This window comes from Oryx dammah, unplaced genomic scaffold (assembly GCF_014754425.2).
Source record: "Oryx dammah isolate SB20612 unplaced genomic scaffold, SCBI_Odam_1.1 HiC_scaffold_15, whole genome shotgun sequence".
NCBI lineage: Eukaryota > Metazoa > Chordata > Mammalia > Artiodactyla > Bovidae > Oryx > Oryx dammah.
In genome coordinates, this window is record NW_024070199.1 from 46,240,365 (window position 1) to 46,268,291 (window position 27,927).

At 58.8% G+C, this 27,927-nt stretch overlaps 1 protein-coding gene across 1 annotated transcript in view; it reads right to left on the bottom strand.

The window, feature by feature from the left end:
* Positions 1 to 27,927, bottom strand: part of SHANK2 (SH3 and multiple ankyrin repeat domains 2) — a 527,407-nt gene that overhangs the window by 272,371 nt on the left and 227,109 nt on the right. The window contains exons 11-13 of the mRNA XM_040255275.1: positions 23,609 to 23,924; positions 13,327 to 13,496; positions 6,815 to 6,928 (exon numbers count right to left, since the gene is read on the bottom strand). Coding sequence (XP_040111209.1) covers positions 6,815 to 6,928; positions 13,327 to 13,496; positions 23,609 to 23,924 — 600 coding nt within the window. The remainder of the gene's footprint in view (positions 1 to 6,814; positions 6,929 to 13,326; positions 13,497 to 23,608; positions 23,925 to 27,927) is intronic.

Consider the following 27,927-nt stretch of genomic DNA (forward strand, 5'->3'; position numbering starts at 1 on the left):
TCAGCCCTGCCCAGGCCGGGCACGCGATCACACTCACCCACCCCAGCCTCAGTGACTGATTCCGGGGTGGGGGACTACGGATGACCCAAGTCAACCTGACCAGGGCCAGGCCTGGGATGTTTGCCGAGGAGGCAGGGAGACTCCATCTCCTGTCAAAACCTCTCTGCTGGACAAGGACCGAAGGACTGAGCCCAGGGCACTGAGGACCAGGCTGAGAGGTGAGCTGCCTGGAGAAGAAAACCGCCGGCACACAGGTTTCCGCCCAGGTCAGCCCAGATCACATTCGACTGGCTCAGCCTAGATCCCAGGGTGGCCCCAGGCTGTGGGCCTGATGGAGTGGCAGGGAGGACCTCAGGGCATGCTGCTGCACTAGGGGGCTTCTGTGCCGAGACAGACTCTGGGGGGTACCTGGGCCGAGGGTGCTAGGCCCCACGTCCGCTCACCATCCCACCCTCAAACTTGAGGAGGCTTGAAGACGGCAACTGAAAGTTTGGGGTGAGCCCAGGGCAGGCCTGGGGCCTGTGGTGGGGAACAGGGAGGTCTCTGGAGGGCACTGGGGGTCCAGAGCAGCCCCAGGGGTTCGGGGGCTCCAGGGGCTCCATCTCACGCCTTCTGCAGGCAGGATCATGTGGGTCTGGGGCACACGGGGCAACTGTGCTGACGGTGACCAGCCATGGCCTTGGCATTATTCCCACCAGGTCACAGCAGCTGAAACCAGAGATGAGCTGGACTTCCGTTTACTGGGAGCAAGGAAACAAACGCTCAAACACCCCGTCTGCCTCAGGGATCGTCCAGCTTCCGGGTGGGGGGTCAAAGAGCAGGGGTCTTGCTGTCAGCAGAGAAGCCCCCAGTTGGGCTGGGCCTCCTGCCGCCCTGGAAAAGAACCCGGGGCACGGGTCTGCACCACGGCCCGAGTGACCCTGTAAGGGTGAGGGGACCCTGAGGCGTCTGCAGCAGTGGGGCAGGGCCATGAGACCAGGGTAAGTGCCAAGTAGAAACAGAGCTGGGATGAAGAGCAGCCTGTCAATGCCGAGGCTCACAACACAGAACCGATTCCTTCCTACCGGCTTCTTCCAGCTCTGGTGGAGGGGGGCGCCTCACAGACCCCAGAGCCGGCCAGTCCTCCTGCGGTCACTTTGGCCACCTCTGGAATGCGGGGGGGAGGGGCAGTTAGACCAAGACCTACAGGGGCTGGGGGGAGGTGGAGGGAGCCATCACGATACGGATCCACTCCCGTCGTCCAGAGTACCACGTGCCCTCAGAGCATCGAAGGGGCTGGCACGCCGTCATGGCTACTGGGGCACTGACTCTGTAGAATAAATGTGTGATGGGTGTGGGGGTCAGGCATGTACCTAATTAACTGTCCATGTCCTCCAAATCGCTGTCCTCCACACACATACTGCACGGTCACATCACTACCCAAGCACCTTGTTGTCAACACTCTGGGCTGATGCACGCACACAGGTGTGTCTGTATAAATCGGGACACACCTCCGTTTCTCCTGCATTGAAACAAGACCTCCTGCAACCCTGCTCCCCTCCAATGCTGCACACACGTCACCTGAGGCCTTCATGTCCTTCCTGGCTGAAGAAACCCACACAGAGCCGTGTTCCCCTGAGGGAGGAGCCAGCCGGGAGCCAGGGGGACTGAGAAGGAGCCAGGGCTCCCCCCGAGTCCCCATCAGTCCAGGTGGACGCACGTGGGGATTCGTCAGGATCCCGCACTGGGCACCCCCTGGGGGGCTGCCCGAATGCAGAGCTATGCCGGAGCACAGAGCGTAACAAGTCTGAAAGGATCAGCCCCCGCCCAGACAAGATACCACGGAGTAAAGTCTGCTGGAAACACACACGGTCTTAAGACATCAGAAGCCAGGTCAAGATGAGCAAGTGCGTCACTTGTGAGAGAAATAAACCACCAAACTCTTCATGGAACTGAGTGGAGCTTATGTTAAATATCAACAAACCACCCAACGACCCAAAGCCACCGTTTCAGTCTGCCCTTGGCTACCCTTGGCTTCTGGTCTTTGTCATTAGGCGATGAGAAATCAGTTGGTCCTGCTCACAGGCAAAATGTGCCTTAAGTAGGGTTCTCCATCACGCCGTTCCTTCCCCGAAACATTCGCCTGTTGTTTAGTGCATGTGGGTGAGACCTGTAGCAACATGTTCGCTTTACAATATACAAAAGTCATGTCTGACTCTTTGTGACCCCGTGGACTGTAGCCCACCAGGCTCCTCTGTCCATGGGATTTCCCAGGCAAGAATACTGGAGGAGTTTGCTATTTCCTCCTCCAGGGGATCTTCCCAACCCGCATCTCCTGCACTGGCAGGCTGGTTCTTTACCACTGAACCACCAGCAAAGACCAATATAAAAGTGGTCCTACACCAAAGAGAAAGCTTCTCAGGGCTCAAGCCAGCCAACTCTGTGCAGAAGCAGCTTGCTGCATGGAAACATTTAAAAAATATCTTCTCCCGTCTTCTGGATTCTATGTATACTCAACATAATTTTCAACATTAAAAAACAGGCGCTATAAAAAGTGCTAATTGTGAAAGCAAAGAATGGAGAAATTGGACTTCATTTAAAATTTTAAAGAACTTTCCACTTGTTAACAGACACGGAAAATAAAAACGCTGTTACAGATGGGGAAAAGTCTTTGCAACAGATACCTGATCAAGGACTGATCCCGGAATCTGTAGAGGACTCCTCTAAGCTGGTGATGGCAAGATAAAGAGCCCAGTTAAAAATTGACAGAATGCTTGAACTGATACTTTGCAAGAGAAGCTATAAGTAAGGTAAGTAAGCACATGTTGCTCAGTTACTAAGTCGTGTCTGACTCTGTGACCCCATGGACTGCAGCATACCATTCCTGCAGCCTCTTCTGTCCTCCACTATCCCCAAGAGTTTGCTCAAATTCATGTCCATTGATTCAGTGATGCTATCTAACCATCTCATCCTCTGCTACCCCCTTCTCCTTTTGCCTTCAATCTTTCCTAGCATCAGGGTCTTTTCCAACAAGTTGGCTCTTTTCAACAGATGACCAAAGTATTGGAGCTTCAGCATCAGTCCTTCCAGTGAATATTTAGGGCTAATTTCCTTCAAGATTGACTGGTTTGATTTCCTGGCAGTCCAAGGGATGCTCAAGAGTCTTCTCCAACACCACAATTTGAAAGCATCAATTTTTTGTTGCTCAGCCTTCTTTATGGTCCAACTCTCACATCCATACATAACTACTGGAAAAATCATAGCTTTGACTATATGGACCTGTGTGGTGTTTAATAACATTAGTCATCAGAACAATGCAACTTATACCTACAGTAAGATATTCTCCACACCCATCTGAATGGCTGAAATTAGACTGATATTACCAAATGTTGCTGAGAAGTGGAGCCACTGGAATGCTCATACATGGCTGGCTGTAGTACTAGATGGCACAGCAGTTTGGACAACTGTCTGGCAGTCTCTTATAAAATTAAACACACTCCTATCTGTGGCCCCAGGTGCTTCCTCAAGAGAAAGGAAAAGACATCTGGAGAAAGACCTGTACAAAAATGTGCATTGCATCTTCAGTCACAAGCCCAAAAGTCCATTACCTGGGGCATAAATATACAACGGAACACTCACTGACAACAACGTTTACAGAGCCCTGACTTACACCCCTGCAATGGCATCCAGCAGCGTGAAACACGCCGGGCTCAGGAGTGTGTGCTGTAAGTTCCAGCTCTGAAGCAACCGCAGGCTACCCTGATCTCTGGTGCAAGCTAAAACTGAGAACCCTGTGGGGACTTCCTGGAGACAGACCCCCATCCCTATGTACCCTGCCTCTTGTTTGTAGAAAAGCTTTAGCTTCCCAGGCCTTCCCCAAGTTCCAAAGCGCAAATTTAATCAGATAAATACAAAACCAAAGGGAAACAGTCAAGCCAGACAGAATAATAATAGTTTTGCCATAAAACAAAGTCAAGGACCTTCAGTTCCTCCTCAAGGGCTATAGGTGATGTTCTGAGCCACGCTCTTGAGCTGTTTTGCAGATGCTGAAACCCCCACCAGGCAGAAGAAGTTAACTGCATGCTGCCTACAAGCACACAGACTGTGGAGTGAATGAAGCCATCAAGTTGATGGTTGAGATTCCAGAAACATCATGCTATTGCCTCACCACCAACCAATCAGAGAGCTGCTCACGGGCTGGCCACACCCCCCACAACCCTCTCCCTCACACGTGGGGCTTTTGAACTTGAGCTGCCCATTCTCCTTGCTTTGTGATGCCTTGCAATAAACGCTGCATTTTCCCTCACCACGACCCGGTGTCAGTAGGTTGGGTGTACTGCATGTTGGGTGAGTGGACCCAAGTTTGGTTCGGCGAAAGAATGAGAACCAGGGTTGCCTCTGGTTGGCAGGTGGGTGACGGGAAAGCAGCCAGAGAGACCGTTTTGGGGCGATGGACATGTTTTCTTGATTGCAGTTGAAGACACAGGTGCACACATTTGTCCAAACACACTGAACTCTACTACTATGTGGCCATTTTTACTGCATGGAAGTCATCACCTTTATAAAAGATGGTGCTAAGTCGCAGCTCAGAAAGCCTAAGGCAAAGAGAACTCAACAGGAGCCACTCTGGACTCCCCCACCCGAAGTGAAGTGAAAAGTGACAGTCGCCCAGTCATGTCTGACTCTGCAACCCTGTGGACGGCAGCCCACCAGGCTCCTCTGAGTTCTGAAAAGTGGAGGAAAGGAGGCAAAGCGAGGGCCAGAGACGAACAGCCTGAGGCCTGGCCCACAACTGGGGGGGTTGAGGACGGAGGAGGGACCACCGGTCAAGGGATGCGGTGGCCTCCAGAACCTGGAAAAGGCAAGAAAATGGACCGTCCCCTAGAGGTCTCACAAAGCAACACAGCCCAGCTGACACCACCACAAGTCCACCCTCCCCTCCACCGCACTCCTGACCTCCCGAACCACAGGCTATCACACATGTGTTTGAAGCCACCACATTCGTGGAAAAAATGTCCAGCTCCTAAGATCCTTAACCATAGTGTGGATCACACACTATTATGGTTATCCACATATAGCATGGATTGGAAGGACTGATGCTGAAGCTGGAGCTCCAGGACTTTGGCCACCTGATGCAAAGAGCTGACTCACTGGAAAAAACCTTGATGCTGGGAAAGACTGAGGGCAGGAGGAGAAGGGGGCGACAGAGGATGAGATGGTTGAATGGCATCATTGACTCTATGAATATAAATTTGAGCAATGTCCAGGCGATAGTGAAAGACGGGAGCCTGGCATGCCGCTGTCCATGGGGTCACAAACAGCTGGAGATGACTGGGCAACTGAATAACAACCCTCCCTCCCTCCAGGAAGCTGGTATTTTCTGGAGGACGCAGGGAGCAGGAAGGCCCAAATGACCCTCACACGTGGTCGCTCTGAGCTCTTCCGTCCAGGTGTGAAATTGCCAGCAATACCAGGCACCAACATGCCTGAGTCTTCCGGTGGAAGCGTGGGGGCAGAAAAGCAGTGGCGCTGAAGCTGTTAACTGGGGGAGAGAGGGAGGGCTGGATTTCCTCCCTGTCAGGAGGGGAGGGGCGAGGTGTCCAGCAACCTGGAAAGGCAGGTCAAGCTCACAGGCTGCAGCCTTGCCCTTCCCAGACCAGAGAGGCTGGGCAGCTGCTCACAGGAGGGCACAGGTGTGGGCCAGCGGTTGCTGGGCACTGGAAGGGTCAGGAAGTCCAGCCTGAACCAGGGGCTCAGAATATCATTGCCAAACCCATGAAAACATGCTCCCATCTGCCTGCTGACCACGGGTCCACCCGGCCCAGCATAACCAGTCTTCCCTTTCAGGGTCGAGCGAGTGACAGCTCTTGCCTCGACAACCTTACAAGACAGCAAAGATGACATCCCCATCTGGGTTTAACCTGAGCAGGACTGTGGGAAGCTCAGCACAGACCGACACGCTCATAGAATCCCATTCTCAGAAGGGGAACCAGCTGGGCGCCCTCCATGTCCGCAGACCGGAGACACATCCCGCTTTTCTAGGCTCGCCTGCTCAGGACAGCTAATTTCCCAGTCAGGCTGGCCCAGCTAGAGCTGGACTGGGAACCTTGAATGGGTCAGGGCCACCAGACTTCCACGGACGCAGCAAAGCTCCTGGCTGCAAAGCAAGCGTGGCTTCTCCTGCCACGCGTGTCCCAAGACTGGGACGGGGCGGACGTGGGCGGGGCGTGTGTTGACCAGGCTCTTACAAGAAACCGCTGCTCTGCGTGGCTTCAGTGCATCCATTTTTTCTCAGCACCCTTTTATATAAGTGGACTCCTCTTAACACTTTAATCCACTCATTCTTTTGGCAACCACATTCAGGGCGGGTGTCAGAGCTGTACCTGGGAGTTTGGGGAGGGGCTGGAATGACTTGCTAAGGTGAGCACCGACCTCCTCCTAGCAGTTTTCATTGAGACAGCAAACCTCAGGTCCTCAGGGAGGGCCTGGCAGAAGCCGGTGGGAAATGCAAAGCTGCCTGTTATGAAAGTTGGAGCGAGAGAGCGATAGAATAGTTTCAAGCATTCAGTCAACCCCGAAGCCTTTTTCCAGTGGCTCGAACGCATGGTCCAAGTTTCCTGGCAAGTGCACTGAGCGGCGTTTTGACTACAAGCTCCCAGGCTGCTCCTCCCCGCCGCACCGGTTCCTGGTTTGAACAAAAGCCCGGCGGGATGGCGTCTGCCGCTCAGAGGATCCGAGATGTCCTCCTGCGAGTACCTGCCGCGCACTGGACATCGCCAACGACGCCGACCCCAGGCCCGGGAGAGGTGGACCACGAGGGCCGGGGTCCGCTTACCTGCCTGGCTGTCCCGGGGCTTGCAGTGGACCTCCTCCACACACTCTGCGGGGAACCATCCGATGTGGCCACGGGCGCTGCCTTCCCAGAAGCCACCTTCGCCGATGCTCAGAACTGCACACGGAAAGGGGCGGGGTTAGTGGGCGGGGCTTGGGGGACAAGGCCATGAAGGGCAGGCGGCTCTGGTCCATTTGCCGGCTGACCACGTCCCCTTCAGCGGGCGACCAGGGGCCTGGCAAAGCGTCCCTCGGAAGGGGCAGTGCGGAGTCTCTGAGCCCCCTCTGCCTGTTAGGCCTGGGTGCGAGGATGCGAGCACCGGGCATCCCGGCGTCCTCGTATCTTGCAGCACAAGGCATGTGGCCCCTGTGTCCTGTCCCTTGGGTCCCAGTTGAGATGGGAGGTTGGGGGCCTCCAAGTCCTCATCATCTGTTATTTCAAGTGTCAGAGTTGGGGGACAGGCCACCCCGATGAAGAGAAAGGAACCATGAGGTCCCGAGCTGGGGGCGGGGGAACAAGAGTCCAGGCTCACAGGATGTCCTAAGTTAGTTTGATGAAACAGAATTCACAGCAGGAGATGGAGAAGCAGCCTGCCTGGCAGCTACAGACACCACCTGGACTTGAAGCGGGCTGGCCGATGCCCCACACGGGCGGCCCGGGCCTTCAGCTGGTTTATTAATGAAGAACCTACGGATTATGTTGGTGCCACAAGCAGCAGGGGGCAATATACACGGCCTGAATATCCAACGGAAGGACTGATGCTGATGCTGACGCTCCAACACTGTGACCACCTGATGTCAAGAGCCAATTCATTGGAAAAGACTCTGATGCTGGGAAAGACTGAAGGCAGGAGGAGAAGGGGATGACAGAGGATGAGATGGTTGGATGGCATCACCGACTCAATGGACATGAGTTTGAGCAAGCTCTGGGAGTTGGTGATGGACAGGGAGGCCTGGCGTGCTGCAGCCCATGGGGTCGCAAAGAGTCAGACACGACTGAGCGACTGGACTGACTGAGTGACAAGCAGCAGGGAGCCACTGTAAGAAAGGAGAAGGGCAGCGGGACAGACACAGCTTCTCTGCCTACAGGGCTGAGTGTGCTGGGTTCCCCTCCCTGGGCTCAGCGCTGAGTGCGCAAGGGCCTCAGACGAGGATGAAGCATATTTGTTTTCAAACTTGACCAAAGCTGAGCATAGGTGAGCAATGCAAATCCAAAGACAAGAGGGCCCAGGCACTGCCTGGACAAATGCTTGGGTTGTCAGGGATAAGAGCTCGGTGGTGAGGGTGGGGACGGTCTTTGTCTCCTAGGCCTGGGATGCTGGGCTGGGGGCTCTTCCCGCCCCCCAGCAATGCCCGGCTCCCTCAGAGCACGGCTGTGCCTCAGGAGGTCAGTATAATCTCTGCACGTCTGAAGCTTCTGTAAATTACCCGGGAGCCCCAGGCCCCAAGGCTGTGGAGGAGGGACCATGACCACAGACCTCATCTTAATCTCTGAGACCAGATAAAGGATCCCTAGACCCATGAGTTTAAGGTCAACAGCACAGAGAATATCGGTCTTAAAAGTCCTTGCCTGAAAATTCGAATAAATGGCCTGAACGAATGAGACAGGCAAGCCCCCCGCTGACCAGGATGATGGTAATCCCTCGGACCACTTTCTCCAAAAATTGGTGCTGGTCTCACACTCCATGCAGCCCGGCTGATGTACACCACAGGGGCCCAGCTTGGACGTGAGAGGGTCAACTCGGAGCGCTGCCCTGGATGGCTGGCGGGGGACAGGGGCCTGCCACAGGGCGCTGTCCAGCCAGCGCCTGCCCGCCCTCCTTCTTGGCAGCTGTGAGCAGGGCCCTGTGCTGTCGTAGAAGGTCTGGGGGAGGAGGTCCAGGGAGACACCCAGCAGCTGCCGGAATGCCTGCCTCACTTTCTCCACTTGTCAGAGCAGGAAAATGCTCCTCAGCTCAGAGCGGCCCCAGGTGCGTAAAGGACATGCTAACCTCACAGCAGGGACCTCCGGCCGTCACTGGCTCCGCCTGCCTCCGGCCCCTCCAGGGACCACACACTCAGACCCATGTAGAATCCGTATAGAGAACACGCTTCTGGGCGTGACTGTTAGTACAAGATGGCAGAGAGAATGACCAGCCATGGACAGCTGACTCGAGAGCGGGGAGATGGGTGGGAGGACGCGGTCCACTCGGGGACCCTTCCCAGTGACCTCGGGGGACAGAGGAGCCACAGTCTGTGGGCGAGGGAGGGAGAAAGGGCCCAGGTTGGTCCTGGGTCTCTGGCTCAGCAATGGTAGCTGGGGGTCCTCTTTCCTGGGGCAGGAGGCAGGGAGGGGACGTGTGCGGGGTCCCGTCTGGACCAGGCTGTGTGTTAAGGGAGGGACTCACTTCTGTCCCTCGGTGAGTCCAGCAGCTGGGGCTGCTGGCTCATCCGGCCTCACCGTGGGCCTGCACTCTGGGTGGTCTGTCCACCCACATCCCGGGGAGGGGCTTAATGGCTCTCCAGGCCAGGTGCCCCAGGTACAGCGAAGAGGGAGCTGGGTCGGGCTCACGCATGAAGTCTAGTTCTAAGTTACTGAAAAGTGAACACGTCACACCTGGGAAGCAACAGTCTTCACTGTCCTTTACAGGTCGGCCAGCTCCCAGACGCCTAAACGAACTGGCTGGAGAAGGTGCCAGGGGAGCCTCCACCCCCAAAGCTGCCCCCAGGCCCGGCCCTGTCCCCCAAAGACACGCAGCCTCCCTCGTAAAGAGAAAAGCAATAATAACCACCCACGCTGGATTAGGCTGGCAAAGTTAACAGGCCCCCGCCCCCACCCCAGCCCACCCTGCCTGGTCACCAGGGAAGGACCTGACTGAGGGGAGGGGCCGACCTCTGGGTTGAGAAAGCCGAGCCCCAGGCCTGCCCACATTTTGCACCCAGTCCCGGATAGGCATGGGCATCTACAGCACCAGAACTTCAGGCCACCATCATCAGGAGGAGCAGGACAGTGCCCTGCGCCCAGGCGCCTCCCAGCTCAGAGATGTTGCAGTGCACTTTCCCAAGGGCACGGGCTCAGTGTCCACTGGGAACATTAAGACCCGCCTCGTAGGGCTGAGCAGAAAAGATGAGAATAACGTGGAGGCTACAGGTGGTCAGCAGGACTCCAGGGCCCACCCACCTGCCACCCGGACCCCGGAACCAGAGACGGTGAATCCCGAGGCTTAGTCTGCCCGGTCTGGGGACTGTTGTTAGAGCGGCCTGTGCTGCTCACACGATGGGACCCGACGCCTGCGGCCCGCAGCTGCTAGGAGGTTTGCATGGAAAACGTGAGCTGTCCCAGCGGTGAGCCTGACGAACAGCAGGCGCCGACGAGTCTCCACCTGCATTCCTCTGTTATCACCTCGGACACGGGGACAAGGACACGCGGCCCCCAGACACAAAGTGAGGGGCCCCTGGGCCACTGGGAGGGCTCCCCAGGCCAGCCTGCTGCAGATCGCCCCCCCGGGCCTGAGGGGACAGCGAGGGGGATGGATGGACCCATGGGGGGTAAAAGCCCAGGGCTGCAGGCTAGCTGGCTTCAGAGTGGGGTGGGGCCAGGAGACCCACTGCTCCGTATCTGGGGGGCCTGGCTGAGGGGGTGCATGCAGACAGAGCAGACCATTCGGCCCCGCTTCACCTTCACACGAGCCACCAGACCCCCGCCCCTGGGCAGCTGACTCTGCAGATTCAGGGGTCACCCCTCCAGGAAGAGATGCGGTTATTTTTAGCATCACCGCCTCCCAAGGGTCAGCAGGCAACAGCTGCTCAGCGCAGTGAGCCCCGGCGGCCTGACCTTCCCAACTTCCTCGGAACGGTGGCTGCCCCTGGGGGTGGCTCTTCTGGCCAGGGATCGCTGCCTGCCTTCCGCCTGGGAGGAGGGCGGGGGGGTCACAGCCGCAGCAGATGGAACCCCCTGTGAGAGCTGCAGGAGGGCCTGCGGGACCTGGGAGTCTCCAGCTCCCAGCACCCCGTCGCCCTCCAGCTCTGCTGGAAAGGGAGTTCTCGGGCACTTTACACACCCGCCCGTCCCTCAGCCTGCAAGTTGGGGGCAGTGAGAGACACGCCGCCCCCCCGCCTCCCCGGGCAGTAACAGCTTTCTGAACTAACACCGCCGCGTCAGGAGGCTCTTGTCCAGGGATGGCCACGTGCTCAGCAAGGGCTTTTTAGCCGCCTTCCGTCTGCACTAGGCACGAAGCCGCAGGCACGCACCTCCTTGGGTGCCAGTCAACCAGTCAGCAAAGGCTGTGCCCTGTGGGCGGGTGGTGAGCTGGCCAGATGGGGGACTGTCCCGGGTCAACTGAAAATTAGTCCACATGCAGGGGGAAAAAAGTCTTCCCTACAATGGGCTGCGGTATTAAGATTTCACACTGCAGGCCATGTAATTTAAATGCTCATACGTTAAAAGTTAGCAAAAACATTGTGTTAAACTATGTAGAGACAATTAGGGACTTCCGATGCTCAAAGGCCCCCCTGGACCCCACCCTCAGAGGCAGCCATAAACCCTGTGTGTGTGTGGGCGTGTGCACTCAGCTGTGTACGGCTCTTTGCAACCCCGTGGACTGTAGGCTACCAGGCTCCTCTGTGCAAGGGTTCTCCAGGCAACAATGCTGGAGTGGGCTGCCATTTCCTCCTCCAGGGGGTCTTCCCGACCCAGGGATCGAACCCCATCTCTTACGTCTCCTGCACTGGCAGGCGGGCTCTTTACCACAGAACGTGTATAGAAGTAGATGGGCCTGGTGGGAAGCATGCTCGCTGAGGAGAAAGGGGAGGGGAGCTAGACAAAGAAGCCCCTTCTGCACAGCTTGTGGGGACTCAGGGTGGTCCCCAGGGCAGGGCTGTCGGGGGGCACGTGAGGAGAAACCCGCGTTCTGAGTCGGCTGCTGAACCAGAATGAGGAAGCCAGGAAAGCAGCCAGCTGGAAACGAGTGGAGGTGTCCCCACAAGGGAAAGAGCCAGAGAGGGCCTGGCAAGCTCAGCACCCCCACATCTCTGAACAGATGCAGAGCAGCTCAGCTCAAGTTGGGGACCTGAGCTGTCACCCAGGCAACCCTCCAAAACGAAGAAGGAGAAGGAACTGAAGCCACCATCACCACAACTTAACACCCTGATGCCCAGAACGCAACAGAAGATTACCTGACACAAAGGCCCTAGAGGCTGGGGCCTGTGGCCCGGAGAAGAGAAAAGCCGGCGAGCCTGACCTGACCCTCACGGAAAGGCGACAGACGAGGATTTCAGAGGGACAATGACACCCACCCACGCTGGGTGGGTTAAACACCACGTGCTTCCAAAGGAGTGAAAATCTCAACAGAGCAACAGGAAGGCTTAGCAGATAGACAGGAACTATATTAAAAAAATACACATGGAAACCCTAGAGTTTAAACATGTTATTTCTGAAATTGAAAAATTCACCAGATGGACTTAACAGAGAAGAGGACGTTTCGAAGAAAAGAGCAAGTGAACTTGAAAACAGACCAACAGAAATGACCTGAGGTTAAAAAAAAAATGATGTGAATGAAATGAACAGAGCCCCTGGGACTTGCTGATGCCACCAGATGGTCAAGTTTGCATGCATCTGGACCAGCAGAAGGAGCTGAGAGGGAGAACGGGGCTCCAGCTGTCCTCGGAAACGTATAAATCCAGGTGATGTTGGCCAGATTACTGTACCGGGTGGAGGAGGAAGTAGGTCACTGCCTGGTCAAGGCAAGATGGGTTGAACTTGACCGACTGGGCCCGCAAGGGGCACACTCTGCTGCCTGCCACGTGTCTTCTGGAAGCCTGTCCTCCAGCAACCGGGTAGGGTGGGGTGCGCCCTTTCCTGCTCCTGCGGTAAGCTCAGTCACCCTCACGTGGCCCGCACCTGCACCCCCACCCCCCGTCCTGTGGCCTCCAGGAGAGCAGAGCTCCACTACCGCCACCGCCAGCCTCCCGCAGGCACCCGTACTACACCTGTACTACTATCTCCCCAAGGGCCTCACACACCTCCTCTCCCTGGAAAACCATCGCTGGCTCCCCAGGACCCTGGGAACAGAGTCTAACTTGGCACGCATGAGGCTTTTCACCTCCATTTCCCAGGATTCTGCTTTGGGCATCCTTCCATCTCACCCGGTGGAACGCCACAGGCCCCCAGGCTGAACCAGTCTCCTGACGCCCCTCCTGGAGCCCCAGGACGTGTGTGAACCCGTTCTGTGCTCGGCCCGATCCCCACACCACCCACTCCTGAAGCCGTGGGAGTGGAAAGGAGCTGACCAGTGATGCCTCCCCTGCCCCTCCCCTGCCGTCTCTGCAGTGGACTCCCATGCCAGATGGGCACGAGCTGACCCTCCTGATGGACATCAGGTCGCCGAGGTCACACTGTAAGGACCACTCGAATCCCCATTCCTCCCTCCCAGGACCCCGTGTCTCTACAGGGGCCCCCGCAAAAGCAGTGCCCTGGAGGTCAGCTGAGGCCAAGGCACCCCGGCCTGATCCCGCCCCGGAAGCAGAGTGGACACTGACCTTTGACCCTGTCGCCACGGTGCAGGGGGATCTCGCCATCGACCTGGGGTTGGTATGGCTTGACGACGACGAAGAGCCTCCCAGGCACCGCGCTGTACAGCTTCCGTCTGGGCCCCGGGTACTCAAAGGCGGACAGCGCGTCCTTGTTGGCTCCTGGCGGGAAAGCTGGGCTGTGGCAGGGAAGGGGGGGACAGAGAGAGAGGGGAGGTCACGGCCTGAGACACAGCAGGGGTGCTGCAGACCTGCGGCCTGGCCGTTCAGGACAAGCGTCCAGCCCCGAGCAGTCACAGCGGAGCTCTGGGTTCTAGATGGGGCTGGAGCCGTGAAGACGCTTTTGTGGTTAAAAGACACAGGTAGTTCCAGCAATCCCACCTCCGGGAAGGCACCCAAGGAGAGAAAGCAGGGTCTCAGGCCGATACCTGCACACCCACACGCACAGCAGCATGATTCTCAAAAGATGACCCAGTGTCCCCTGATGGATGAACTGATGCCCGAAATGTGGTCCATCCATACGGTGGAATATTGTTTAGACTTAAAAGGGAGATTCTGCCACAGGCAACAACATGAATGGAACCTGAGGACATTCCGCTGCTTAAGAGAAGCCAGTCACAGAAGGACAGGTAACGCCTGATTCCACCATGACAGGCACCCCGTGCGGTCAGATCCAGAAACAGGATGGGGTGGGGGAGGGGCTGGGGAGTAAGCCTTCCATGGGGACGGGGTTTGGGTTTAGGAAGAAGTTCTAGAACGGGTGGAGAGGACGGGTGCATGACAACATGGTTGTACTTAACGCCGCTGAACTGTACACCTAAAAATGCTTCCGGCGGTAAATTTTACGTGCATTTTTCAATACAGACTCCAGCGGAGCGGCAACTGAGGCAGGCCCTGGGGGTCTGCCGTCTGACCCATCTCACGGTAGGTGCCAGCCACGCCGGGCGAGGCATTACCCAGAACCCGCTGGCTCAAGGTTCCACCGTCACCGGGCAGGCGGCCCAGCCCGGCCGCCCCGGGGACATTTCACAAGTGGGACTTGAATGCGTTCCTGTTTCATGTGAGTATTTCACAAAGAGTGTGTGTTTCCAGAGTAACTTCCAGGCCAGACACTGAGAGTGGATGCCTAACTTAACTGGGCCCAGTGGTGGAACGGAGGGAGAGACAGAGAGAGGGAGAGTGAGCGAGAGAGAAGCACAAGCTCCCAGAGAAATGTGCAAAGTGGTTTCCGTAACGACATCCCCATCTTTGTGACGGGTGACCAGGGCTGACTCCTGGGAGGGCAGGAGAGCACGTGCTCATCAGGGGTGACCTTGAGGAGTCACACTGAGCTCTCCTCTGGGGGGAGGGCAGTCTTTAGAAGAGCCACACGCACAAGGATGAATCTGGGCAGGGATTTACAGAGGATGCTGCAAAGCTTCCTGGAAAAGCGTTCACGTCCGGCTGGTGTCTCCCAAGAGGGCACCCTGCCTGTGACGGGGAGGAGGAGGATTAATAACCCTGGGGGCAGAGTCCCACATCGGGGAGCCACATCTGAGTCTTGGGAGGGGGGCCCACCCATGTCACAGATTCATCACCATGAAGGGTGAGGTCCTCACCCGCACTCCTTCGTCCAGATGACACACACCGTGGCCTGGGAAGCCCCAGATGGAACCTTGAGCTTTCTGCAAGTGTGAAACAGGCTTGCAGGGAAGCTGCTAGAATATGCCGTGACCACTCACTATGGGGATTTAATGTGAACCCCCCGATTCCTTTCGGGCTTTGCTTTACCCACATCGGCATTCCTGATAAATAACACAGGTTGCTTTTCGCTTGCAAGAATTCATGGAAGCGTGATAGTGCTGTATTTCATTGCGCTTCTTATGTTTTCGCTCAAGGTCATGACTGTGAGAGCTAGGCACGGGACGAGCCCATGTTTACACACGTGACGTGCTCACTTGACACCATAATCTATGCTCATCAGGGAAGGAGGGCTGACCGCCAGCTCTGCCAGCCTGACCCCAAAGCCTAGAGCTCTCCCCACAACATGGGAGCAGAGGGCAGGGGCGTGAGCTTTCCGGGCTCACCTGGGCTCAGGACAGAGTGGGGACAAGCCGCAGCCCTGTGTCTGCATGCCCTCTGTCCCCAGGGGTGCCCCCGCCTCTGCCTGTCCCCCACTCCAGGCTTCTCTGACCAAGCTGAAGCCACAGACAGAGGTCACAGCATCCTGGAAAGAGATGCCCGTGAGCTTCACACCAGGCAGTGCCAGGCGGCTGCCCTGCACCCCTTCACTTCCTTCCCCTCCGCCAGGAACAGGTCGACACACAGATGCGAAGATCCACCTGGAGGGTCGGAGGCTCCCTCCTCATGGACATCACTGACCCCAAACACCCCGGAGCCCAGAGCAGTGAAGCCTGCAAGGGCCAGGTTGTGTGACTGCCTCTGGTCCGGAGGTGACAGCTGGCAGGACAGCTGACTCACTGGGAGGAAGGCCAAGCTAAGCTCCCTGCCTGCAGTGGGAAAGAACCTGGGAAAAGCCAGAACTCTGGAGAGGACAGCCTGTCTGCCTGCCCATTGGGATGTGGATCCATCCATTAACCTGCCTCAGCTCAGCCTGACTCAGGGCTGGGACCGGAGGCAGGAGACAGCACCTTCACTATGAAGGGCTAAGCATCACCAGGCTCTCCTCTCCAGCTCCCAGCAGGGAGGATGGTAACCAAGTCCTGGGAACCAATGGGACTCAATTCCTCGGGAAGTGTCTCCTGGAGCTGCTCCACCTAGATCCAAGGGTTTGGAAGACACTTGGGGTCAGCAGAGGGTGGGGGCTCTTGGAGGACACCCCACACCAGGCTCGGAGGCCCTCCTCGCCCCAGCCTCCAAAAGTAGTGTGTGGCTCTCCCCTGATGCAGCTGTCACGGGCGCTGAGTGATGGCCGAGTGGAGTCTGCTGCATGGGGCTCCTGGGAGGATCCGTGACGGAACACAGTGGAGCCCGCCTCCCCAGCCCCACCAGCTCTGTCGCTTCAGCTTCAGTAGCAGTTATCACCTTTGCATCTGACCGTCCATCTACCCATCCACCCATCCTCCATCAACTCACCCATCCATCCATCCACCCACCCCATCCATCATGCATCCAACCATCCATCAGGCATCCAACTATCCATGCACCTATCCATCCATTCATCTATCCACACGTCCATCCAGCTATCCATCTCATCATCCATCAACTCACCTATCCACTCATCCACCAACCATGCACCCAGCCATCCATCCATCCACTCACTCACCATCCTCCATCCTTCTTACACTACCTATCCACCCTTCCATCCAAATTTCTAAAGAACCCTGCCAAAGGCCCAGTTGATCCCTCACTATCAGATTCTGAACAAGTCAGTTAACCTCTGGAAGTCTCAGTTTCCCCATCTGATAAGACAGGATGATCTGGTGAGACCCGAGAGTGAGTCAACAGGAGCCGTTCTGCACAGGTGTCCTATGAACACTCGTGCCATTACCACTCTGCTTCAGCTGAGAAGTGGGCGACAAGATGCGAGTGTCAGCCAGCTGGTTTCAGCCGGCTCCAGAGTATGTGTCACTGGGCAGAGAAACCAAAGCAAAGACAGCTCTAGCCTGGGAGCATCAGTTCAAGCCCGGGAAACCTTTGCTTAAGAACAGGAAGAAATTGGTCCTTGATCAGCATGCGTCCATGGTTCTAGGTACCAGCAGTGATGTGTGGTCCCACACAGATGCTGAAGCATCTTCCCACGCCAGGTTAATCTGAGCCTTGCGAAGCCCCATTTCACAGGTGCAAAAAACAGAGGCTCCATAAATAATGCCTGAGGCACAAAGATACAGACCCGACCTCACATCCTGGCTTGCTGACCGCAGCCCTGGGCTGCCTGCAGGCTTCCCGCTCTGCGCTGGGATGAACTAGAAATCGGGGTGTCTCCCAGGTTCCAGGCTCACACCAGACGGGTGGACAAGAGGGTGCCTGCAGAAGCCAGTGGCTGGAAGGCCCTGGCCCTGCTGACAGTGTGTCTGAAGCGTAAAAGCTCAGACCCCACACCGCCCCTTGTACCATCAGCATCGTCTGCCTCTCCACCTTCAGGCGGGGAAGCAGCGCCGGAGCCCTCGGCCCACACGTGGCCCGGGCACCGTGGCCCCTTCTGCGCTTCTGGGGTGGCCCTGGGGCCCGTACCCTATGCTCCACAGCCTCCCCACGCGGCCCTGAGCGCCACGCGGCCCTGAGGAGTGCAGTGGGGATGGACAACGGCTGGACTGGCCGGGGCGCCGCAACCTGGGGCACAAGTGCACATCGGGGGCTTTCACGGACTCCAGAGAAGCGGGGGCCACTGCCCGACACCCCAGGGGCCCCCCGCCCACCAGCACTGGGGGACTGCCTGCTTGCACCTCCAAGGCCACCCCGGCCCCAGGAAGCAGGGGACAGGCACAGAGCCCCCGCGGGATGGGGCAGCCTGAGAGGCATCTCTTCCCTGAAAGCTTCCCCTGGTCTGCTCCGGCCACCCAGGACACCCTGCCTCTCCCCGAAGCCTGGCTGGCCCCTTTCTCCACCCTAGGGGGCAGCCCCCCTCACCCCAGGAGGGGTGACCTGCATGAGCTCTGACTCCCAGGGACTCTGTTAGGGGCTCCCCATCTTTGACGACAGCTCTGGGGCTGACTTGTCTCTGGAGCGTCCACTGCTGCACCGGAGGCCAGCCTTCCTGTGCATTCATGCCCCCAGGTGAGAGCAAACCCTGAGTGTCAGCCGTGCAGGGGAGCCGAGTGACAGGTGAGGGCAGCCTGCGTGGCACCCGTACCCGATTCCCCAGCTGGCGGGAGGCACCCGCTCCCCCGGGTGACCCTTCCCCTGGTCCCGCTTCCGTGCCAGGGGGCCAGCGCCTCGTGGACCCCCTGCTTCTGATGTGCGGGTGACATGCCCCTAGCAGCCTGGGTCAGGTGGCACAGCGGGGGGCAAGGGACAGCCCGGCTCACCTTCACCCCCTTTCTGGGTCCACGTGGCCGAGGGAGGGAGCACCCCGTGGCTCTCACTGAGGAACCCAGGCCCCCACGCCCTGGAGGCGCACAGCCCTGCCCTCTGGTGCCCGTGTCCCCAGGAGCAGGGCAAGGGTGCCTGCAGGTGAACAGAGATGCAATCCAGAGGGACCCCAGGGCGCACTTCACCCCTCAACCTGCCCAGCGGGGGAACAGCCCCTGGAAGGGGTGTGCAGGGCGGGACAGGGTCCTGCCACCCCGAAACCTCCAGGAGCCCCAGCTCGGCCCGCACAGCCCAATTCAGGGAAGGAAACGAGAGCAAGGCGCGAGACGGACTTGGCCAAGCCCCTGACGGGGTCTGTCTGGCGGCGGGAGCCTTGCCAGCTCTGCCCACCTGTGCGGCCAGCGGGGGCTGCTGTCTCCCCGTGGGCAGGAGACCCAGCCAGTGAGCCTCCCCGCCTGCACACAGCGGGCTTCCTCTCTGCTGAGACAAACCCACCCAGGAACGGCTCCTTTGACGGGAGAGCGGCCTGCACGCTCCCCGGGGCCGGTGAGGCCAGGGCGGCCCTCAGGACCAAGGCCCGGGCTTTGCAAAAATGCATCAAGAGCTGCTCTGAGAACAGGGCAGCTGGGAGAGGTCCTACCCCTCTCCACGCTCAGGGGGTGGGCGATGATGGAGCCACCCAGCAAAGCCCCTTCTCAGGCTGGTTCTCAGGGACCTGGACCGGCCACGCAAGTGAGCACCGCTAGAGGGCGCCAAGCAGGTGCACGCAGAACCTCCACGTGAGGCAGGACGCCGGCCAGGGTAGCAGGTACACGGGCTCCCCTCCGCTCTGGACAGCTCCTCCCTCTCCTGCTTGGCACTAGGGTCTGCTGGCTCTCAAGAGTGGCTCCCGGAGGGGGCCGACCCAGCTCGGGAGGCTCAGTCAGAGCCACAGGGGCCCAGGGATGGGTGAGGAGACGGTGGGGGAGGCCTGAGGTCGGGCCCGAAGCTGGTTCTGGCCACACAGAGGTCCCCGTCACACGCCTGGCTGCGGCTTCCAGGGCCTCAAGTGGGCACCAAGGGCTGCACCTGCAGGGGCGCCGAGTGGCCAGCCTTCCCGTGGGCAGCGAGAGAGCAAGGAGAGGGCGTGGGGGGGGCGGCCAGAGGAGACCCCCAGGTGCTCGGGACACTAGGACTCGCCTGACCTGCTGCTCTCCGCTTCCTCTTAGCCCAAACCACGGCCATCACCAGGACGACCTTCCTGTGCCCGCCCCGCAGCGGCTGAGGGTCTTTCAAGATGTCCTTGGCGACGGTGACACTAAGTAGTCAGCACTCCTGGATAACTTAGTGAGATCCACATCCTAGTACATGGCAGCTGCTACACTCAGCTTCACCCTCGTCACAAACCCATTAGACCCTCTGGCCATACAAGAAGACAAAGGCACAGAACGGACAAGCAACTAGCCTAAAGTCACACAGCAGGAGGGAGTCAGAGCTGGACACAACCAGCAGTTTGGCGGCCACCCACTGAGGCAGGACCTTGGGACAGAGGGGTCTGTGTGGGCCCGGGGCTCTCCCCGCCACGACCAGGGAGTGCCCCCAGCCCACCTCCAGGGTCTTCGAGAGCCAGAAAGCGCTCTGGGGCTGCCTGGGCCACCCCGAGGCTGGGAGCCAAGTCCTCCCTCCAGAGGCCCCGTCTGTCCCAGGAAAGCGCTGGGCTCTGAGCCGCCACCCCCTCGAGCCCCCAGGGCTGCACCATGGTCCCCGCGCACAGGCCCTCCATCACTGGGGCAGCGTATGTGGCCACTTTCACATATGAGCACGGCTGTGGAAGCAGACAGCTTGCATGCGGCTCAAATGCCACCATCATCCTGGCAGCCCCAGGAGCCAGGGCTCCTGGCAAGTTCCCACTAGCACAGGGGGGGTCTTGGGGACAGCCCCCCCGCGGGCTCCTGTCAGGACGCAACGGCTGTCATGGATGAGTGAACGGTCCTGAGCAGATGGACAGGGGCCAGGCAGGCCCTGAGGGCTGGGGAGCGAAGGACGGGAATCGGCGGGGAGGGCGGCGCTGGCTGGGCCAGGACCACAGGCCCCCGACAGGGATGGGTAGCCAGCGGCGTCAGCGCTGGGAGCCCCACATCCCAGCAGCCTCTCTCTCCCGGGGCAACCGCAGCCGAGGTGACAGGAACCGCCGGGCCAGGCGCCGCGCCCCCGGGAGGACACAGCTGAGCTGCGGCTCCAGGCCGCTGTGGACTTCGGGCTTGTTACACGCGAGGACCGCCGTGCAGTCACGCGTTTGGTCTTGGGAGCAGCCAGGGAGTCACTGCATTGTGGTCCTTACTTCACAGTCGCTGAAGACGAGGCACCGGGTGTAAGTAAGGGGCCCGGGAGGAGTCCAGGGCGCGTGCTCAGGAAGCCCCGCAGGGGCACTCAGGACAGGCTGGGGCTGTGACCGTCACACACGCACACGCACAGACACGCATGCACACCCAGACACAAACACGCACACGGACACACAAGTCCACGCAAACGTGCACCATCACACCCAACACACACGCACAAGGCTCACCCAGAGACGTAAGTGCGTGCATACCCGCACACCTCACACACACACACGCACATAGAAAGTACAGACATAGAAAGCACGGGAAAATGCACACACACAAACACCCGTGCCTCTAGATACAAACACAAAAATGCAGGCCCCCAAACACACGCACACAGTGGCACAAACACACAGACACACGCTGGTGCACGGGCACAGGCACGCACGCACAGCCCGCACAGGGACGCCAGGGACAGCCGGCCGGGCTCCGCAGCTCGCGATGCTGGCCTCTCCCCACGGCCGTATCTTCTCTGCAGCTTTTGCAAGTCCTTGGCCACCCTGCCTTCAAGATCTTATTAGATTTCGTCCTGGAGGAAGGGGACCCACTCTCTTTAAAATTACAGCCATAATTCCAGCTAACTGTGTGAAGTAGAATTTGAGGCCTCTGGGGAACCCTTTAATTCAGCTTGAAGTGGCTCCCGGCACCTGGCGCTTCTCCCTGGGGTGACTCGGAGCGAGAATCTAGACCAGAGCCAGGAGGGCTCCTGGGTCTGAGAATGAGACTACAGGGGGAGGCGTGCATGGGTCCCAGCGCCAAGGTGTGCCTGGGGGGCACTGGCACCGAGGAGGCAGGCTGTGACCCCGCCGAAGGGCCAGGAAACTGGGGTCCCCACGGGCAGGCTCTCCCCACACCCACACAGCCGCAGCCTGGACAGCTGGCCTGCTGCTCCCGGTCACAGCAATTGGCCTTCCCCCAGGACAGCCTGGGACACTGACCCCTCCACCCAGACTCCTGGTCCCCCTCCCCAACATCCCTGATCGGAGCTGGGGGTGTGGCATCAGGAAGGACCCCAGCCGGCTAGAGGCACCGCAGGCAGGCTGCTGCTCCTAAGTCACTTCAGTTGTGTCCGACTCTGTGCGACCCCATAGACAGCAGCTCGTCAGGCTCCCCCGTCCCTGGGATTCTCCAGGCAAGAACTCTGGAGTGGGTTGCCATTTCCTTCTCCAGGCTAGGCAAGCCCAACTCAACGGTGTGCAGACCAAAGGGGGCACTCGCCCCTCAGCAGACACGCCGAGCCAGGCCAAACACACACTGCGCCAGCTCTCCTGAGACCACTGAGGGTGAGGGCAGAGCTCAAGGAGAAACACCCACAACCCGCGCTGGCTCCAGGACCTGGCCTCAGTGCTCTCATCTGGGAAATGGGGACGCAGGGTCTTCCATGGAGGATGATGGGGTAAGCCGAGGCACGTGGAGCACCGTGTGGGTCCACGCGAGACTGCAGGGCGGGGGTGACAGGTCAGAGACAGCGTTGCTTGCTTGCTCCAACTAGCACTGAGGCCCCGGTCAGGAGTCCACCTCCAGGAAGTCTCAGCCTGGAGAGACAAACGCCGGAGGCCATGCGAGGAGGGTGCGGGTGTGCCTGGGAGCTGGAGCTCCAGGTGGGACCGCAGCCTCCGGCTGGCGCGGGAGACGGAGCAGGGAGAGTCCAGAGCCCCAGAGAGATGCCTGGGGGTTCATGCTGCGTCTGGCCTTTGCTGGCCTTATCTCTCCATCTAGAAAGGGGACAAGAATGGGGTTGCCAGCCCCGGCTACTTCAGAGTCTGCTGAGACGCACTCCCCATCCCTACCCCTGCCTCGTGGGCAGACAGAACAGCAGCAGGCACGGCTGTCACTGCCCCGGCCGGGGCTCGTCACACCCTCAGCTCTGCCAGGGCTCCTCGTGGCCACGAATGCAAGCACTCAATCAGGCTCAGGACCACGCACAATGAAGCCTGGTCGGTGGAGAAACCCAAGTGTCCAGAGACAAAGGGACAGACAAAGAGATGTGGTACACACACACAATGACACATTACACTCGGTCATAAAGAGGAACGAAATAACGCCATCTGCAGCAAGTTTTTTTTTTTTAAGTCGCTCAGTCGTGTCCGACTCTTGGCAACCGTATAGTCCATGGAATTCTCCAGGCCAGGATACTGGAGTGGGTAGCCTTTCCCTTCTCCAGGGGATCTTCCCGACCCAGGGATCGAACCAAGGTCTCCTGCATGGCAGGTGGATTCTGCGCTGCAGCAACACAGATGGGCCTAAGGATGATCACAGTAAGCGGAGTCAGTCAGACGAGACCAAAGTCGTATGACATCACTGACATGTGGAATCTAAAATATGGCACCAGTGAGCCTACCTGTGACTCAGAAACAGACTCAGACACACAGACTTGTGGTTGCCAGGGGAAGGGGGGGATGGAGGGGAACCTGGGGCTCGCAGACTATTGCGTACAGAACAGAGAACAACAAGGTGCTGCAGCGTAGTGCAGGGCCCTACACCCGATCTCCTGGGATAAATGTCAGTGGAAAAGAACATACAGAGAGAATGTATATAACTGAGTTACTCTGTGGTACGGCAGAAACTCACACAACGCTGTAAATCCATTCTACTTCAACAAAACCCCCCACATGGCCCCTGGAGGAGCTCTCAGCCCAGAGCGGCCCGGCGCCCTTAGCTGTTTCTCTAACCACACTTCACTTTTAAGACCCTGAAGCCAATGCACAAGGAAAGGGAACAGCCCCAGGAACCCGGCCCACGAGCCCAGTGGGGCGCCCACCCTGCCCGCTGCAGTCGCTGGCTCTGGCTCCCAGGTGTTCTTAGCGTCTGGGTTGGAACCAAGCAGGGGTCATGCTCAACCTCTGGTGGCGCCCTGAGGTCCAGAATCCAGAGCCCCGTGCACAGGGGTGCCCCCTCCCTGGTCCCCCCGGACTGCCACCCCTCCCGCACCCCTCACAGCCCAGGTCGCCCCTTACCCGACGTGCCAGGGCTGCTGGGGCCTCTTGGCATCCTCGCCGGCTCCGCCCAGCCTGTTGAGCGAGGGCGACCGGCTGCGGGGCCCGGGGGTGTAGCTCCCGAGGGTCTTGGCGGCCCCGTCGGCCTTGCCGGGCGTCTGCTGCAGCAGCTGGGGCGAGAGGCTGAGGTGGGAGGCGGCCGCGCAGACAGCCCAGTCAGGCGCGCCGGCGTTGAGGTTGTTGTCGCTGTTGGAGCGCAGTAGGAGCCGCGGGGCGGCCAGCGTGCTGGGGGGCCGCCTCCTGCGGTTGGAGTATGCCGGGGCCTCTCGGAAGGGCACTGGGTCAGAGAGAGTGGGAGACGCGGGTGAGTGTGCGTGGCACCGTCATCCAGGAGGGGTGTCTGCCTCTCTCCCCCCTCCCCCCAGCGGCCCAGGACATGGATGCTTCGAGCTCTGTGCTGAACCCCCGAGGGCCCCCGCGTGTGCAGAGCTCGCCCTGACACAGAAGCAGACACGGGTGGAGGCGGGGAGCGCCCCCCTTGCACAGAAGCTCAAGCCAACGCTTGAGATGGAAGGGGCTCGGGTCCCACTTCCATCCGCACGTGCCCACGCCTCCAGCCGTGGAGACGGTGGACGACTGGCTGCCCCGGCCCACAGCGAGGACGGCGGACACAGAGGCAGCCGTGGAGTTCCTCCTCCTCCTCCTCACCGCAACCCGCACTGGGGGTGGGCTCGTGCCCCCCCAGATCCCTATGTTGGAGGCCTGACCCCAAGCACCTCTGAATGTGGCTGTCTTTGGAGATCGGGTCTTTTAAGAGATGATTAAGGTAAAATGGGGTCACTGGGGGGCCCTAATCCCACAGGACTGGGGTCCTTGTAAGAAGAGGAGGTCAGGACACAGACACACAGAGGGAAGACCCTGTGAGGACTCGGGGAGGAGACGGCCGTCCGCACGCCCAGGAGGGGCCTCAGGAGGACCAGCCCCGCCCACCGCTGGGTCTGGGATTCCAGCCTCCAGGACTGGGGACAGTGAATGTTTGAGCCGCCCCGTCTGTGGGGCTGTTACAGCAGGCAGGGTAAATGCACGTGGCTCCCTGGCTCTACTGGTGGGAATCCGTCTGCCTGAACCCCAGTGTGCTCCTTTCTCCACCCATCGAACCGGGACCGGCAGCAAAGCATCAAACAGGAGGCGGTGGACACACCTCACGCGCTCCTCATGAGGCTCTAGACTGGAGGCAAGCCCCTCACTCTGGGACATCAGCCCAGCCAGGGGCTCAGAACGAGGGCGCGGTCCTCGGGTACCACGAGGGCTGGAACCCACGTGGTCGGCGCCCCGCGTTTCTCCGAGGGCTGGAGCCAGAAACAGAGTGTCCTTTCCAAGTGTGTGCACGCTCAGTCTCTCAGGCGTGTCTGACTCTCTGAGACCCGATGGACTGCAGCCTGCCAGGCTCCTCTGTCCTTGGGACTTTCCAGGCAAGAACACTGGAGTGGGCTGCCATGCCCTCCTCCAGGGGATCTTCCTGACCCAGGGATGGAACCCATGAACCCAGATTCTTTGCCCGCTGAGCCACCAGGGAAGCTCATCCTTTGCAAGAACAGGCATCTAAAGAAATGCAAGCCTCCAGGCTGCAGGGAAGCAGCAGCCATACCAGGCAGCAAAGAACACGAGCCTCCTCGAGCTGGCCCTCCACAAACTGGACTGCAGAGTGACAGGAAGACACACGCCCTCCTGGAGGGCTGACTGGGACACGGGAAGACCAGTGTCTCAGAGGAGAAAGGCGCGTTCAGTACCGAGTCCCGCACGGTTCACCGCTCTGGCTGCCCGAGGTCAGAGGCGGAGAAGTTCGTCATGGAAACCAAGGACAGCTGCACCCCACCCAGAACCTGGGCACCCCCCAGCTGGAGGGCTGGGCTTAATGGGGACAGAGGTGGTGCTGGGAGAGTTCCACCGAGACAGCTGCGACCCAGTGCACCCTTCACTGCTTTCCTGGGAGGCAGGACCATCCTGGGAAAGCAGACACACGCAGCCAGCCTGGGGAAGCCGCAGGGAAACGGCACGAGGCTTCCCGAAGACGCACACTCGGAATTCGCACCTTGGCTGGTATGGTTGCGAGAACTTGAAAGTGACCCATGGGGGAGGTCGCGATCTTTCCAGCAGTGATGCCAACCTGCTTCCTCTGAAGCCCGTCTGTCAGGGCAAGGCGCACCATCACACGCATCGACTCCAAATTCCTCAAAGCAAAGCAGCTCTTCAGCACCAGCCCGGCCGGGAGGTGGACAGGGAGCAGGAAAGGCGTGCTTTGTGGACCCCCACCTCCGGGGCCCGAGAGGCTGCCCTGTCCAGGGCTCAGCCCCCGGGGAATCAGTCCTTTTTTGGGGGAAAGTCTATTTTGGGGAAGAGTCCCGAGTTTGTCTTTGCCAGTCACCGGGGAAACCACCCCCATGTCACTGACACTGTCAGCATCAGACAGCAGCCAGAAGACTTCTGGAAGGACCGAGGGTGACCTGAGCCCCGCCCAGCAGAGGGGCAGGGGGACAGGAGACCTCACTAGGACGGCGGATCCAGGATCTCAGAGAGACGCTCTTCCTGCCGAGATCGTCAGCTGCAGGACCACAGCACCGAGAGGAAGCCAGCCTCTCGAGCAGATGCTCGGAAGAGCCCCCTCGACTTCCTGCCTCATCCTTCCTGCACCCACCCGAGGACAAGCCAGAGCTTGCGCGGATGGAGGGGAGGGGTCACCTCAGCTCGGAGGGGACTCCCCCAGACCAGGAAACACTTGCACTCCATGATGTGAACTCATGCTGAGGCTCCCAGCTTCCCTGACCTTAGAGTCAATTCTATTTTTCTGATGGTTATAAGCGGCTACAAACGCCCTTGATGGAAAGTGATGGAATTTGGGGGGAGCCCTGCCAATAGCTAAGACAGGCTCAGAAGGGGAAGAACAGTCTAGGGGAGAAGAGAACAGCGTGAACAGAACACCATGCCCCCAAATGAAACCCCTTTGCTGAGCACATGTTACCAAGATCAAAGTCCCAGAAGGTGAATCTGGGCTCATCATGTAAGCAAATGTGCTCAGACAAAGGCTGTCTTTTCTGTACGCGCCTGAGAACCAGGCGGAAGAGGTCTTTCAGAGAGTGGCAGCAATTCACGGTGGAGGGGGATTGGTGGGGGGGGGCTGCCCTCGGAAGATTAAGGGATGAAAGAGCTGGGACTTCTGCAAATACGTTCTGCCCCAAGGAGCCAGTGAGCTACTCAGCTGGACTCTCATAGGTGACGTTTCGGTGAACATTCTAATGAACGTTCTCACTGAATTACCAAGATTCACATTAAGTTCATCTCCTGTGTGGTGTAATTGGAAATTCTTCCATGTTTATTTTTTGGCTTGGGCTGGGAAGTATCTCCTTAATTCCTCTAACCTCACATCTTCATAAACCTCCCGGTTTCATAAAATGAGAGCTCCCTGTCTTAACCAACTAACCGGAACCCGCCGTGGAAATGCTGCCTTTTTTTTTTTTTTTAATGTGCAAAGGGTTAGAAATACCTCTTTTCCTGTCTGAGAATGATTAATATTCCACCCAACTGTTTCCTTTTTCCAGGCAATCTGCGAACTCTAAGTGGGTGGATATTTTCTTAGCTTAGCCTTCCATGCATGTATTTATACGTTTCTGTCCCACAATACAAACTGCACGAGGCGTGCAGAAAAGCAGACGCGCTTTCAGAGTCTGCCCCTGTGCATTCCCCACCCGCTCCCCGAAGCCGCAACCCGGGGACGGCCAAGGGCCTCCGAGCGGCGGTTCTAAAAGCGCCCCACCTGCCCAGGGCCACCAGTGCTGTCCCGGGGCTCTTGCTCCTGCCTGAGTGCTCGGCAGCCTCCAGGCAGCGGGCAGGTTAGAGCCAAACTTCCAATTTTCCACAGGACTTCGTTCCTTAACAGTCAGGCTCTGGATGCACTAACGATACACAAGCTCCATTTCTGCAAGGGGCTGGACACTTGGGGGGGAAATGAAGCCGACACCTCCAAGTGGGTTAACAGTCCAGACCAACTACAACAAAGCCCGATCTCCCACCAGAAGTAATTACTCCCTCAACACAGCAGGAATGAATGAAGGGCAATTTTAGGAGGACCCGGAGTCCCCGGCTTCCCCCCACCCCCTGCCGCCCGGGCCAGAAGCTGCTTGTTCCCATGCACTCCACGCCCTACGGCTGGCTCTCCGCTTACCTTCCTTCTTGGTGAAGGCATTTAACAAAGACTTCATTTTCCCTCCGACTTTGGCAGCGGTCCGCTCATTATATAACCTTCTCGGCTGGGAGGAAGGGAAGGGCCGCCCGGCCCCTGGGCG